The sequence below is a fragment of the Xyrauchen texanus genome, chromosome 15 (assembly GCF_025860055.1).
Source record: "Xyrauchen texanus isolate HMW12.3.18 chromosome 15, RBS_HiC_50CHRs, whole genome shotgun sequence".
Taxonomy (NCBI): Eukaryota; Metazoa; Chordata; class Actinopteri; order Cypriniformes; family Catostomidae; genus Xyrauchen; species Xyrauchen texanus.
The window spans coordinates 22,384,832-22,401,579 of NC_068290.1; the positions used below are offsets into that span (position 1 = coordinate 22,384,832).

A 16,748-nucleotide genomic window follows, 5' to 3' on the forward strand; every position below is an offset into this window, starting at 1 on the left:
GAAGAAGTACATCCACAGCATTTTTCCTTCAGAATACGTAAGAACACTACATCATACTGAAAAGTTTCGGAGCGCCTTCCCAAGAGCGCGACAGTCAAATCTTAAGGCGCGCGTTAACAGAGTGCATTGTAGATCTTCACTTCACTGTATCTCCACTTCGCTGTTGAAAGGACAGCTCGGAATACTGCTTGTCCTCGACGTGCTATGTCTTCCACCGGCCGGGGAGAAATTTTGGTCGGAGGTGGGGAAGGACAGGTTGTAGGACAAGGGGACTGAGGTCTGCATTGACTGGAGACAAGAGCGCGCAATGGAGATGACTGCTCGCATCTCGCACTTTAACTCCAAGGTCGGTGGCAGAGACTGTGATGGACTTGTCAACCATAACGGGGAAACGACGGAGATAACAGTGTCGCTATCGAGGAAAAGACTTAGCCCGAGAGAGAAGGGAAATCTTTACAGACTGCGTCAAAGAAAGTTCCTTTTGGAGGACAAGAAGCGTCTCTGCACGTGGGCACTTGGAACCGCGATATTGGGGATTCTGCTGATGGTATTACACGCTGAGCTGTGCCCAGTAGTGTACCAACCAGTAAGTAGATCTACACTTCATAACATTCCACAATGAAATCCAGGTAATGGCAGTGCGTCTGAGACATTCAGTGGTGAAACTGATGGATGAAGAATGAGCTTTGAATTTTGGTGGACCAAATAATGTTTTAATAATGTGATATATCGCATATTTATATAGAAAGAGAATTCTCAAGAGCCAGTTTTTAGTAGAACTACATGGCTAATACTAACAATGATCTCAAATATAATAAAAATAGAATAGTTGAATAAAAATAGTTGATATCTTATTTTTTCACAGTTCTTTTTTGAGTGTTACTAACTCAAAATTATCAAGTACAAAATTGCGGTTCTGTGGAATAACCATAAGACATTACAGGTGAAACTCGAAAAATTAGAATATCGTGCAAAAGTTCATTAATTTCAGTAATTCAACTTAAAAGGTGAAACTAATATATTATATAGACTCATTACAAGCAAAGTAAGATATTTCAAGCCTTTATTTGATATAATTTTGATGATTATGGCTTACAGCTTATGAAAACCCCAAATTCAGAATCTCAGAAAATTTGAATAAGGATTTTAAATACAGAAATGTCGGCCCTCTGAAAAGTATAATCATGCATATGTACTCAGTACTTGGTTTGGGCCCCTTTTGCATTAATTACTGCCTCAATGCGGTGTGGCATGGATGCTATCAGCCTGTGGCACTGCTGAGGTGTTATGGAAGACCAAGATGCTTCAATAGCGGCCTTCAGCTCTTCTGCATTGTTAGGTCTCATGTCTCTCATCTTTCTCTTGGCAATGCCCCATAGATTCTCTATGGGGTTCAGGTCAGGCGAGTTTGCTGGCCAATCAAGCACAGTAATACCATGGTCATTGAACCAGGTTTTGGTACTTTTGGCAGTGTGGGCAGGTGCCAAGTCCTGCTGGAAAATGAAGTCAGCATCTCCATAAAGATTGTCTGCTGAAGGAAGCATGAAGTGCTCTAAAATGTCCCGGTAGACGGCTGCGTTGACTCTGGATTTAATAAAGCACAGTGGACCAACACCAGCCGATGACATGGCTCCCCAAACCAACACAGACTGTGGAAACTTCACACTGGACTTCAAGCATCTTGGATTGTGTGCCTCTCCATTCTTCCTCCAGACTCTGGGACCATGGTTTCCAAATGAGATGCAAAATTTGCTCTCATCAAAAAAGAGGACTTTGGACCACTGAGCAACAGACCAGTTCTTTTTTTCTTTAGCCCAGGTAAGACGTTTGACATTTGAAGCCCATGTCCAGGACCTGTCTGTGTGTGGTGGCTCTTGATGCAGTAACTCCAGCCTCAGTCCACTCCTTGTGAAGCTCCCCACACATTTGAATGGCCTTTTCCTGACAATCCTCTCCAGGCTACGGTCATCCCTGCTGCTTGTGCACCTTTTTCTTCCACACTTTTCCCTTCCACTTAACTTTCTATTAATGTGCTTTGATACAGCACTTTGAGAACATCCAACTTCTTTTGCAATTACCTTTTGAGGCTTTCCCTCCTTGTGGAGGGTGTCAATGATGGTTTTCTGCACAACTGTCAGGTCAGCAGTCTTCCCCATGATTGTGAATTCAACTGAACCAGACTGAGAGACCATTTAAAGGCTCAGGAACCCTTTGCAGGTGTTTAGCTGATTAGAGTGTGACACTTTGAGCCTACAATACTGAACCTTTTCACAATATTCTAATTTTCTGAGATTCTGAATTTGGGGTTTTCATAAGCTGTAAGCCATAATCATCAAAATTATATCAAATAAAGGCTTGAAATATCTTACTTTGCTTGTAATGAGTCTATATAATATATTAGTTTCACCTTTTAAGTTGAATTACTGAAATTAATGAACTTTTGCACGATATTCTAATTTTTCGAGTTTCACCTGTATGTTTGAATAAATTGTATGTTTGGTCAAAACAAGGGAACATATGTAGAAAAATTATAATTGTTATTTAAATATATATATATATATATATATATATATATATATATATATATATATATATATATATATATATAGTTGTGATTTTTGTGAAGTCACCATTAAGGTTATTAGTGTTAACTCCTAACGCCTGTTTTTGTTTACTCAATTGTACTTAAAAAATGGAGATTTATGTGCACTAAGAACTATCTAGGAGAATCCAATGAGCCATATGGCTAACCGAGATTCTAGTCCTAATTTCCATAATACTGTATAAATGTGCTATAAATCAATTTCAATAATAAAATAAAACAATTATATCTTAATCACTGATGTGTTAAGATTACTTGCATCTAGTTAACTTTACTTTAAAAAATAAGTTATGTTTACTTGAGCCAAATAAGTATGTTTATTTTAAAAAGGCATGCAAACTGTGCTCAAAAGGGCCTGGAATAATCACAAGTTTTATCATGAGGGAATTCATTATGAAACCTCATGGGTGATGGGTGAATTTAATGTAAAGTAATTTTGCACCCAGCTCCCTGTCCGCTGTGGCCATCTGTGAAACAATAGGGAGAGAGAAATCAGGGGAATGCAGAAGCAGCCCGCTACAAAGTGCATCTTTTATTTGCGTGAAAGCTTGTTGGCATGACTCTGTCCACTGGACTGGGTCTGGGGCTCCCTTTTTAGTGAGATCATTCAGCGGGTTGGTGACGTCGGAAAAATTAGGCACAAACCTTCGATAGTAGCCGGCCCACCCCAGAAACTGTCTCACCACCTTTTTGGTCTTGGGTCTCCGGCAGGTTGGGATCGCTGCGGTTTTATATATTTGAGGTCGCACCTGCCCATGACCCAAGTAGAACCCCAGATACCGTACCTATACCCAACCAATTGCACACTTATTTGGGTTTACTGTGAGCCCCGCTCATCGTAGAGACCTCAGAACCACCCTCAGATGCTGCATAGGCCATTGCCAATCATTATTGTAAATAATGATATCATCCAAATACACAGTATGCGGTCTGAGGATTCGGTCCATAAGACACTGAAACGTAGCCGGGGCCCCAAACAAACCAAACGAAAGGGTCACAAATTGGTGTAATCCAAATAGTGTAGAGATGGCCGTTTTCTCATGGGACATCAGCGTTTAGGGGATCTCCAATATCCCTTTGTCAAATCCAGTGTCGAATAAAAGCGAGCCGAGCACAACCGATTGAGCAGTTTGTCAATGCGAGGCATTGGATAAGCATCAAATTTCAACACTGCATTGACCTTTCATCATCCAAACAGAATCAGACTGAGCCATCGCTCTTAGGGACCAGAACCACCCATATCGAATATGGCCTTTAATTCTTCATGTACTACTTGTTTCTTGTGTTAAGGTAAGCAGTAGGGACAACTACGTACCGCTACTCCTGAGGTTGTTTCGATGTGCTGTTATGAGATTAGTGCAGCTGATGAGAGGCGAGAATATGTCAGAGAAATAATTTTGCAACCTGGCAACCTCTGTACGATGTGGTGGCGAAAGGTGGTCTCCGCAAGGGATCGATGTGAACTGATTGGCTTTTAGACTTACCTCCGTGCCGAGCTCCTCCCTCTCCGGAACTACTGCCGCCAAGGATACAGGGGCCGCCTCTCTCCATGCTTTTAGTAGGTTGAGGGTATACATTTGACAAGCCTCGCTATCACTATCGGTAAGCATTACCTCATAATCGACTACCCAAACTCGTCGTGTGACCTCAATGGGCCCCCTGCCACTTGGCAAGTAATTTAGAGATCAATGTGGGCAGTAATACTAGTACTTTATCTTCTGGTGAAAATTCCTGTAGCCGGACTCCCCTGTTCTACAGCCGGGACTGACGTTCTTGTGCCTGTAGCAAATTCTCATGTGATAGACGCTCCAGTGTGTGGAGTTTTGCTCTCAGTTCAAGAACGTATTGAATTTCATTTTTGCTTTGTGAAGGTTTCTACTTCCAATTTTCCTTCATGACGTTTAACACGCCACAGGGCATACACCCATATTAATATTTAATGTAATTATTAAAATGGGGAAAACCCAGCGAAGGCATGTGGAACCTCTTGTACTGCAATTATAAAGGGTTTTGCGCCACCTATCCCAATTCTGAGCATCTTTGTGCACGAATTACGAATCATATTTTTTAAGGTATTATTAAATCGTTTTACCAAGCCGTCTATTTGTGAATGGTACACGGTTGTTCGAATATATGTAATACAGAATATTTTGTACAGTTTGCGTAGTGTACGTGACATTAAAGTGTTGCCCTGATCAGTGAGGATTTCTTTCAGAATCCCCACTCAGGAGATTATTATAAAAAGTGCCTCTGCAACTCTACATGCTGAGATGTTGCTAAGAGGCAACGCTTCCAGGTATCATGTTGCGTAGTCCACAAAAACCAACACAAAGCGATGCCCATGTGCTGACCATTCTAATGGCCCAATGAGGTCCATGCCAACTCTGTCAAAGGGAAACTCACCAGTGGATATTCGCGGCATGTCACACACCACCGGCTAACATCCATGTGAATGCCCGGCTAATAGAATTTGGCCATGAGACGGTTTAGTGTTTTTCCCTGTCCCAAATTTCCTGCCATCAGACTATAATGAGCCGCCTGGAACAACATTTCCCGACGGCTCCTTGGTACTGACAACTGGGTTGTATCTTTTGTATGAGCGTCCTGCGTCACTCGATATAACCGATAGTTTGTAACTGAGAAATATGGATATGTGAGGAGCAGCTAAAGGCGTTGACCATCAATTACTTTCACTTGGTCAAACACATGCTTAAGAGTCTCGTCTCGTGTCTGCTCCAGAGGGAAATCACCAGCGGAAATTCCCTTAAAGGCTGGGGAAGCCGAGGCTTCCCTCTCCCATTCGCCATTCTGATGCAGAGCTGATGTAGATGGCCCCGTCTCCACCTCCTCCATCAGCGCATTGCACAACCCACACTGTCCCACTGTGGTACAGGACCCATCCACACATAACCCCTTTAACAATTCTGGAAAAGCCTGCCAATTAGTACCCAAAATGAGTGGATGGGTGAGGCGGGAATGCTAACCATGGCCTCAATGTTATGCTTTTGACCCCGAAATAGAATACTGCAGGATAATCGTAAATATCCTAGTGCACACACCTAGGTGCACACACCTTGGTTTGGACCTTTTGAATAAAGATGAATCCACCAAGGCTTGGTATATTTACAGGGAAAGGGGTAGATCAGAAAGAAGGGGAGGGGGAGGGACAACAGGGAGAGGGAGAGAGAGAGAGAGAGAGAGAGAGGTGCTCGCCGGCCCCGGGTACACAACTAAATTGTCCTCCGCCAACTGCACTGTTTCATCCATGATGGCGGTCGGTGGCACTGGACCCACTCCGCAGTTCCTTTTGGTAGTTTGGCGATGAATTGTGCAGTACCACGAGATTGATGAGGCCCTTGATGACACTGGGCTCCTCGGCCAGAACCCACAGCCGGCTGGCGTCATGGAGCTGTTGAACCAAGGCAAACGGGTGGCCGACTTCACTCAGCGCCAGGGTTCGGGACCACTGGCGATGCTCTTCGGGACTGCGGCAGACCAGCTGCAGGATGGCTTTCTTCAGCTCAGGGTACCTCAGGAGTTTGTCGACCGGGAGTTGTTGGGCCACGAGTTGGGCCTCCCCGGTCATCAGCGGTAGGAGGTGGACTGCCCAATGTGCCAGGTTCGGTTTGCGTAGATAAAGGAGGAAGCGGGAACCGAGTAATTGGTTCAGTGTTTCGGACATGATGCTTTATTTCTTAACATGACAGACAGTTTTATATAACACAGAGTGATACATGCCTGAAGATTTTAAAACATTCACTAATTACTTTGGTATGTGTAACAAAGGTTCGGGTTGGGCAGATAAAGGAGAAAGCGGGAACCGGTTTCCACAGTTCATGTGAGTCAGTTTTATTAACAAATAACAAGCAATCACTTTACAGCTTCACCCAAAACACAAGACGGCTTTTCAGCATCACTCAAATAAACAGTCTGCTTTGTAGCACAAATGTCTAATGTGGAAGTAAGCGCGAGTTCCATGCATGAGACGATAAGGACATACTTATTAATATTATGCCCTTGCCCAAACCACTTGTCTAAACTTAACCAATCAGTAGAGTGTGTAAATATGATAGGAAGCTGTTGTGTGTGACAGAAGCAAGTAATTGTCACATATTAGATGGAAATCATGTCCAGCGACATCATTGGCTGTAGTGCAAGTCGTTGGAATTCAAACAAGTGCAGTCGCACGATATCAAACGAATTAACCAAATTTAGAAAAGTCGTATGAATCCTGACGATTTCGCCGTTAGAGTGGGTTGCCTCATATTTACCATATATATAATTACATATGTATTGGTGACCAATAGAAAGTACAATTATTAGTCCTGAAACACACAGCTTCTACATTTGAAATGGTAAATGTCTTTTACAACACACCTTTTCATTTAAAAACGCACTAAACAAAAAAGTGAGATTAACATGCTTTTGTATTCTTAGCCATTAAAAATCAATAGGAATTTTAATAATCAGATTGGGTCATATTTTATTCAGCTGCATTTGTACAAATGTTGGATGTTCTTTTTACAATCCCTTACTGGCAGCTAATCAGTGTTTGCACATACTTTCTATTTATTTTCTTGATTGTCGAAGTAAAAATCTCTTATCTCCTACAATAATTATTGGTTATAATGCTTTAAACATAGAAATTTAATGTAACCAAAAGCAAAGGCTACTTTTGCAACCGTTATAGAGTGTTTAAGCATAGCATTCTTGTGGAAACCAGATTATACAGGAAAAGCAGCTATTTATGCAAGTTTTTCCACATTTTGCCCCCCCCCCCCTCTCAGACTGCCTATGGTCATATTGCATTTTTCCACACCATTTAATGCATAATTAGTGCCTGTTTGAATAATGGATTTGAGTGTTGACCTCTAATGGGACACAATAACTATGCTGATTTTCACATGTTACTCTCCACATCCTGTAGTGATTGGAGTGAGTTAAACAAACTTCAGCCCTACTTCCAAACAAGCATTTGTGTGATTTTTCTATATATACATAATACTGCATAATCACTGTCAACTTAACAAGGAAATATTTTCAACATTCAATATCACAGTAGAAATGTTGCTTTTTATAGACACTCATCACCTTGACAATTGTGTATTAGTTAAATGTGATTGTTCTCTTTGCATTTAAGATAAATTGAGCAGAAGTTTTTAAAAGAATACAAGCTGCTTAGTTTGCATACAACTCCCACCCCAATGCACTCTTCAATTAGGGATATAACCTATGCAATGGAAGTTTCCAGTCCAATTAAGCCCCTGTCCTTATAAAATCAATCTAATTGTGCCTTTTCAACTTAATGAAAAGTGATCTCTCATATGGTTACTTGTCATTTAGCAGACGATTTTCTTCCTAGGCAACTTAATGAATACAGCATTAAGTGTAGGGACATGCTTCTCAGACTAACCTGGTGTAAACATCTTTGCTCTAGAACACAATAGTGGAAGGGTTCTCTTAATACCTTAATACCTAAGATTCCAACGTTTTTTTTATTAATTTTTTTTATAAAAAATGGGATGTTCAGGTATATCTTGCTTAGAAAGCAGACAAAATAGAAACTGTGGTACCATTTTCCAAATCGACATACAAAAGAGGAACACATTAGTGAATCATCTTAAGGAGACAGTGAAACGAAAAAGTGCTATAATACAAAAATTCACTAGGATCAGAATAGTAGCATTCCAAATTTATTTTAGTGACTGGTTAAGTGCTCATGGAAAAGATGTGGTTTTTAGACGTTTTTTGAAGACAGAAAGTGAGTCAGCTTCACGGATGGAGTTGGGAAGGTCATTCCACCAACATGGTACGATGAAGCCAAAAGTCTTGGAAAGTGTTTTGGTGCCTCTTTGTGTTGGTACAACAAGGCAATGTCCCTTAGCCGACCGCAGGCTTCTAGTGGGCTCGTAGCTCTGCAGAAATTATTTTAGGTATGTTGAAGGAGACCCAGTGACTGTTCTGTATGCCAGTAACAGAGCCTTGAATTTGATACGTGCATCAACCGGTCACCAGTGAAGACAGACAAGGAGTGGTGTAACATGTTCTCTTTTTCGTTCATTAAAGACCAGACATGCTGCTGCATTCTGGATCATTTCAGGGGTCTAACTGCACATGCAGGGAGGCCTGCAATGAGAGTATTACAGTAGTCCAGTCTAGTTATGACAAGTGACTGAATAAGAAGTTGTGTGGCATGTTCAGAGAGGAAGGGTCTTATCTTCCTGCTATTTTAGAGTGTAAATCTACATGATTTTGCAGTGTTTGAGATGTGGTCTGTGAAATGTAGTTTGTTATCGATGGTTACTCCTAGATTTCTGACATTTACTGTGGGCTTTACTGTAGTTGATCCCAGATGCACGGTGATGTTGTGTTCAACAGCAGGGTTGGCTGGAAAGACAAGGAGTTTGGTCTTGGCTGGGTTAAGCTGCAGGTGGTGTTCCTTCATTCAGGCCGAGGTGTCTGCCAAACAGGTAGAGATTTGAGCAGTCACTGTGGTGTTGTTGGGCTGGAAAAGCTAGTAGAGCTGCATGTCATCAGCATACCAGTGGTAAGAAACCATGTGCCTGAATGATGGGTCCTAGTGATGTTGTGTATTTAGAGAAGAGAATTGGCCCGAGAACTCAAACCTGAGGTACGCCAGTAAGTGGCTGATGTGGCACCTCACTGCTCCAGGCAACCTTAAACTTGAAGGACATACCTGAGAGATAGGAATTAAACCAGTTAAGCACAGTTCCTGTTATGCCCAGCAACGAGAGGGTAGAGAGTAAGATCTGATGGTTGACTGTGGCAAAGGCTGCAGAAAGGTGAATGATGACATCACATTAGCAAAATGTATTCAAAGCATGAAATGTTCAGTTCCTCTATTGTATAATTCTTATCCACAAGGCCAAGCTCACTCATATTAGAAGATGAACAAGTTATAATGGCATTTCCTAAAAAGTACTCATGAATGTGCATACCTATGCAGGCTGATGTAACCATGGGCCAGTGAAACATTAAGCATCTTTATTTGTTGAAGTAAATTTGGAAGTGGCGCAATAAGTGGACAAATTTCTTTAAGGCATTCAATTGTGACAAAATGCAGCCTCTTAGTTATTGCATTTGTTATGTAGGGAAGTTCAGAAGCTTCTTTTCACCTCAGCTATGATTTAATATGCATTTTTACTGATTTCTTTTTATTTTTATTATTATTATTGTTTTGATATAATTTGTATGGAGAAATAATTAATTTGTGTGCTCACAGAACAGCCCCATCTTCCAGGCATGATGGTTGAAGCTTACCATTCTCCTGGAAACCAGGTTATGCAGGAAAATTGGCTATTTATACAAGTTTTTCCACATTTTGTCTCCCTCCCCTTTGTGTTGCTCACACTGCCTACGGTCATATTGCCTCTTTCCACATCATTTAGTGCATAATTAGCACCTGTTTGAATAATGGATTTGAGTTTTGACCACTAATGGCATATGAGCATGATGTTGATTTTCAAGTGTTATCCTGGCCACATACTGTAGCATGATCTTTGGAGTGAGCAAAACAAATCTCATTCTTACCAAGAGAAGCATCCTGCTGGTACATAAACACACAAAATAAGATTCTAAAAATGTTATATTGCTGATTGCATTATACTTACTTCAAAAGGAAGCACCTGTACCATCGTATTTAAACCATATGTAGTGAGTAAACAGAGGGAAATGACAAAACAGTTTGGCTCAGAAATGGAATCTATTAAGTGCTTATGTGTCATTTTTAAGTAATATTCTTCAATTTTAGTACCTCACGGCTTTTATTATATAATTAGCTCTCATTTCTTTTCTCCCTAGGGATCCATATATGCCCTCTCCATAAATGGCCTCATCAGTTTCTCCACTGGGTGTCTACTCCTCTTCATCATCGCCTTCCATTTTAAAGACATTAGAGTGAGTGTTTTGTGTATTATAAATCTGTTGAATTGGCTTCTCTTAGATCCTTGTAATTTTCTTTAATGTCTTAAAACATTACTCCTAAAAGGCTTTTCTAAAATGTTTGTCCTCATAGCTTGGTTAATATTGTCAGTGCCATGCTTATTTGATAAACAAATTTATGTAATGTCATCTGCTGTATGTTGTTTAATAAGAAAGAGGGGGTATGAATTCACATTGCTATAAAATACTTGCTTGCAATAAGATACAGATGAGACTTCCCACAGTTGGCTGGTTGTCCCTAATGTACAGGATCAGATAGTGTAACCCATATACAGTAAAGAAGGCCCCTAACCTAACCCATTAACACTCCAATGTGGCCATTTGGTAGTATTACTCTACAGTTCCTAAAAGTGGTGTACAGTATGCCACTTAGCATTACGCAAGATTGATAAAAGGAAAATTAAATAGGAAGACCAAATAGAGAAACCTGACCAACTGAATGCTTTTCAACAACGTTAGATTCAGAATGTTTCATAACTGTGGGATATGCAAGTGCAGAATATAGATAAGAAGCATGAAGTGTTAGGAGTAGGTGGGGCTTATCTGGACCCCTCACACTGAGTCAGCAATATGATGGTTCCAGGGTGACCTTGTGGATTTGTGGATAGAACATAAGCCTAAGAAACACTCTATAATTGACTAGTTCATAGTGAAATCACAATACAAATGTCCCTGTAAAATGGGTAGTTCACCCAAAAATAAACATTCTGTCATCATTTAACCATGATTATGTTGTTCCAAACCTGTATGCCTGTCTTTTCTTTGTGGAACAAAGCCTCAGTTACCATTCACTTTTAATGTATGTAATTTAAAGGGTGACATTGACTAACATCCTGCCTAAAACGTATTTTTGTGTTTCAAACAAATGAGGGTGGGTAAATGATGATATAATTATCTCTTTAATGAAGAACAGAAGAAAAATAACAGAAGAATGAAGAAGAAAAAGATTGGGAAAGTTTAAAAAGAACAATTTCAGGGTGTTAGAAGAAGAAAAAAGCCTGTCACATTATCAGAGTTGTCTGTGATGTTGTCATGTGAAATCAGGTATACTTCATCATGTATTCTTGGGGAAAGCAGAGCCTTTAGCCTGAGCCCCATGTTAGTCCTCAGCACATGTCTACATCAGGCCAGTCTGCCAAGACTTCACCTGCTTTTTCACAATCTCGCTTCTCGCTCAGTTCACCTCAACCCCCATCCTATGTGACCAACCTATGGAACTCATATTGCCTCTCTTCAGCACCCTCTCTGAGGCCCTGATTCAAGGGCAAAAATAAGATAATATATATATATATATATATATATATATATATATATATATATATATATATATATATATATATATATATTATCTTATTGCAATATATTGTCTTATTGTGTATTTCTATATATATTTAAATTTTCTATTCACTTTTTATAATTATTCTCTGTCTGTTGCTGTATTGTTTGTGCTCTGGAAGCTTCTGTCACCAAGACAAATTCCTTGTATGTGTAAGCATACTAGGCAATAAAGCTAATTCTGATTCTGAACCCAGAGTTTAGCTTTTTCTTTCTTTTTTTTTTAGCAAAGGTGGGACAAGTGAAAGTAATTTTTTGTGGTAATCAACATTATACCATAAATGCAGCAGATTGATCTTAACTTGTTTTGAACCTGGAACATTCCTTTAAGTAAGACTATTTTAAATAACTTAATTTAAAAAAAAAGAGTCTCACAGCCCCCTTGGAAGTTTGATGAGGTCCCTTAGTGTGCCCCAGCCCCCTGGTTGAGAACCGCTGCACTAAACAATGCAAGTATGATTTATGTATCTGTGCATGATGCAGCATATACAGTATTAGTATTACTGTAATAACATTCATATTATTACACATATTTACCATATAGCACAGCTTCTGCTAACCCTACAACTAGGGTGAGAATTAACACCCACCACCAGCCAAATGGATGTGATTTTACCTTATCTACAAGCCACTGGGCAAACTGTAAGATGTCTCTGATTGGCCTTTGAGAAGAAATGTTGTTCAGTACCAAAAATTTACACATTTGTTAAATTTGTTAAATTGTTAAATTAACACATTTCAATTAGATAAAAAAAATAGAACAAAAGTAAAATCGAAAGATGCATATATTTTTAGATCTGCAGAGGCATTATGTTTCTCATGCATGTAGTAATCTTCATAGAATACATACTCACATGCATTTGAGGTGTCTTTAGTCTCATTTCAGTGCTCAAAAAGCAGGTTGCAAGAATTTTAACTTATAAATGCAGGCTTCAATTAAACTTAGACCATCTCAGAAAGTCATAAGGGTATGATTTGCTAATAAAGTTTCATTGTCTTTTAATGTGCAAATGCAAATGTGAAAACACACTGAAATGCTTTGCGTGTTTGATGAAGTCATATATGTATAGTGAGTCCCTTGTTTAACCTGAGCAATGGCTGGTAAAGCACCTGAGTGGCTGGTAAAATAAGGTATTCACCTGTTGCTAGTGTTTAAAAAAAATGATTTCCCACCTCGTCAACAACCTACAATGCAGACTATCTGAGGTCCAAAATGTCCTTCATTCTCAGCTAAAAATAAAAACAAACAAAAAACAAAACATAAATATTTTCACTTATAGTGATAAACACTTATAGTGGTAATATAATCATTTTAATAATCTCAGGATTTACAGCAGCAAGAAAAGGATAGCAGGAACAGCAGATGTAGCATGCAGGTACATTAAAATGTAGGTAACAATTTCAAAAACAGAAATCTGGAATATGTACTTTTCAAATGGTCGGATATGGTCGAACCCTATTGCCTATCTGTTCATTAATATAGGTGTTATTGTTTTTCTGCTCTAAGTCATGTTTAAAATGTTTGTGTCATTTAGTAAATGAGGCGTTAATTTGTGATTTATGGTTTTGAGTAGTTTCACTGACACACTTGTCCTTCAAAACCAACACAGTTTACAGCTGGACGTCCTATCAGGGAGGGCAGGGCTATGTTTATTTTGGCTCTTTTCTTTCAGTGAATAAAGAATGTCTTGCTCACTCTCTCCTCTCTGCCATACTTTGTTAATCATTGCTTTCTTGTGAGATCAATCAAGTAATTCTCTTGTTGATACACATCTGTTTTTCTTTCCCTTCTTCAAGCTTTTCATCATTGACCACAACCAGGTGGACTGGCGCATTGCCATGACCAGTAACCGGGTGCTTGGCATCTCCCTGGAGCTCATTGTGTGTGCTATCCATCCTGTGGCCACCTACCTGAGGCCAGACATGGGGAACAGGCTGGGGGTGAAATCAGAGGGAAATTCCTCTGCTCCCCTCTGCTTGTCCTCCAGTCACAAAGAATTCATGCTTGATGTTGAGTTGCTGCTGTCGGCCCTGATGTTCCTGAGGCTGTATCTGGTGCACAGAGCTGTACTGTTACACAGCAAAGTGCTCCTCAGTGCTTCTTATAGAAGCATTGGCTCCCTCAACAATATCAATTTCACCTTCCGCTTCGTGCTCAAGGTGTTAATGAACAATTATCCTGCCCGCACCCTGCTGGTCTTAATCATGTTCTTCTGGCTTTCAGCAGCTTGGATGCTGCGACTGTGCGAAAGGTACAAAACACAATCATGCACTTTGTACAAAGAAATGCAAGTGCAAACATAAGCTATATTCACACAGTCCATGTTTGGTGTACTAACAGGTGTGATTCTCAAATTGTCTGGTACCTACATCTGCAGACAACATTTTATCAAATAAAATCTGTATGAACAGGTAACAGCTAGTCTATCCCCTTTTCTAACTCACGATAGCCTTGAGTAATGCCTGTAAACTTTATGACAGATGATGAAATATTGAGACTTTATAATGGGTCATTAGGGTGTAAATTTGTATTTGCATGTTTAATTTAAAAAACAATTACAATTTCTTTTATTTATTTTTTATTTTGGGAAGCTCATGTTGCTTTCATCCAGACATGCAGCCAAAACCTACAGAGCCCTTTAGAGGACAGGTGGGATTTTTTCTGAAATAGTTTTGCTTTCACTCACAATAGTTAGCGTTCACTTGCAATAGTTTGCGTTTACTCGCAATAGTTTGCGTTCCCTCACAATAGTTTGTGTTCCCTTGCAATATATTTTGAGTGCCCTCACAATAAATTGGTGGTTGGCTGCAGACTCCTACTCGGTCAGGGACTTGAGACGCAGTGGTCAAAACGGCCAAGGACTCTGCGGTCAAAGTGTCCGTATTTCATGGCGAGGCAGACGTAGAATCCTAAGTTTCAGGCTCTGATATGGGATGGCAGAGGCTTCAGGCACTAGCTCTGGGATGGCAGAGGCTTCAGGCACTAGCTCTGGGATGGCAGAGGATTTGGGCTCTAGCTCTGGGACAGCAGAGGCTTCAGGCACTAGCTCTGGGATGGCAGAGGATTTGGGCGCTAGCTCTGGGACGGCAGAGGCTTCAGGCACTAGCTCTGGGATGGCAGAGGCTTCAGGTGCTAGCTCTGGGACGGCAGAGGCTTCAGGCGCTAACTCTGGTATGGCAGAGGCTTCAGGCGATAGCTCTGGGACGGCAGAGGCTTCAGGCGCTAGCTCTGGGACGGCAGAGGCTTCAGGCGATAACTCTGGAATGCAGAGGCTTCAGGCAATAGCTCTGGAATGGCAGAGGCTTCAGGCGCTAGCTCTTGGACTGCAGAGGCTTCAGGTACTAACTCTGGGATGGCAGAGTCTTCAGGCACTAGCTCTGGGACGGCAGAGGATTCGGGCGCTAGCTCTGGGATGGCAGAGGCTTCAGGCAAAATCTCTGGGATGGCAGAGGCTTCAGGCTCTAGCTCTGGGAAGGCAGAGGCTTCAGGCACTGGCTCGTGGACCGTGTCAATGGATTTTGGTATAGTTTTCACTGTAGGAGTGAATCCTCAGCAACTTCCACTATGAAAGCTGCACCACTCAGCAAAAGAACATAATCTAAATATTTTAGAAGAGTCCATTCTATAAAACCTACAGGCATCAGAGAATTGAGTGGTTCACTTAATCCTGTGTGGAAAAATAACTTGAGACATACCTCATCAAAATCCACCTGATCACATAATTCCAGATAGTCCACAACAAAGTCTTCAAGGGGACAATTCCCCTGATGGAGATGCATCAATTTAACTGCTGGGTTCATCTTCGGTTGGTCTTGTATTCTCTAACATACAGGCAGAGCAGAGCAGGATGAGAAGAAGAGATGCAGTAAACCCAAGTGCAGTTTTATTAAAATCAGACAAACTCAGACAAACAAGAGACCAATAACTAAATTGAGTGACGTTACATTAACAAAACAAGACAAAGCACAAAGGCTTACATACACAGACAAGGGTAACAAGATGACACGACAACCAATGACAGATTGGAACTAATGATTTTTGTTAACATAGAATTAGTGTTCCTGTATTATTACTATGGTTTCACTACGAATATCCAGGTTAAAATATGGTTACTGTAATAATATCATGGTAAATTTATTGCAAGGAAATGTAATTGCAAGGGAATGCAAAACTTATTTTGAGGCCACGCAAAACTATTTCCGAATAAAATCCCACCCGATCTTTTAAGGTGCTCCGTAATAAAACAATTATGTCCAATTCCTTTTTTCCTCCTCCGCCCTCATATCTAATTTTTTTTTGCCTTTCACTTTATTTTCTCTCTATTTTCTGTCATTTTACGTAACCGGAGAGAGATTTACTTACAATATAATGGTGATTGATAGCAAAGAATAATACTCCGTAAAGTACACATCTAATGCAGTTTGTCACTCTTTCAAAACCAAACTATGTTACAGAACTTAACTTATCACTCCAACGGACTGACATCTATATTCTGCTACTGTGTGAATGTAGCCATAGAGAGAGAGTCACAAACACATATCAAATCAAACCAAATCAAATAAAATCACTTTATCATGACAGTGACAAGACATATACCAATTACAATAAACAACATATTTACACAACACAATTTACATATCAAATGTACACATACATACAAAACACAATAATAATATACAATGTACAGTAAACAATACACACAATATAGAATATTGATTAATTATAATTAATTATAGATTAGACGTAGCTGCACATAGTATGTGCGCACATGTCCACATACACTCAAACAACAGTAGGCTGCTTAAGTTTTTTAGAAACAGCTCATCAAGGGTCATTCAGTCATTCAGT

General features: G+C 40.2%; 1 protein-coding gene across 2 annotated transcripts in view; it reads left to right on the plus strand.

Moving 5' to 3' along the window:
* The window catches only part of LOC127655507 (intermediate conductance calcium-activated potassium channel protein 4-like), a 56,293-nt gene continuing 39,545 nt past the window's right edge, over positions 1 to 16,748 (plus strand). For both annotated transcript variants that reach the window (XM_052143373.1, XM_052143374.1), the window contains exons 1-3: positions 1 to 586; positions 10,424 to 10,519; positions 13,697 to 14,151. In XM_052143373.1, coding sequence (XP_051999333.1) covers positions 308 to 586; positions 10,424 to 10,519; positions 13,697 to 14,151 — 830 coding nt within the window. In that variant the 5' untranslated portion in view covers positions 1 to 307. The remainder of the gene's footprint in view (positions 587 to 10,423; positions 10,520 to 13,696; positions 14,152 to 16,748) is intronic.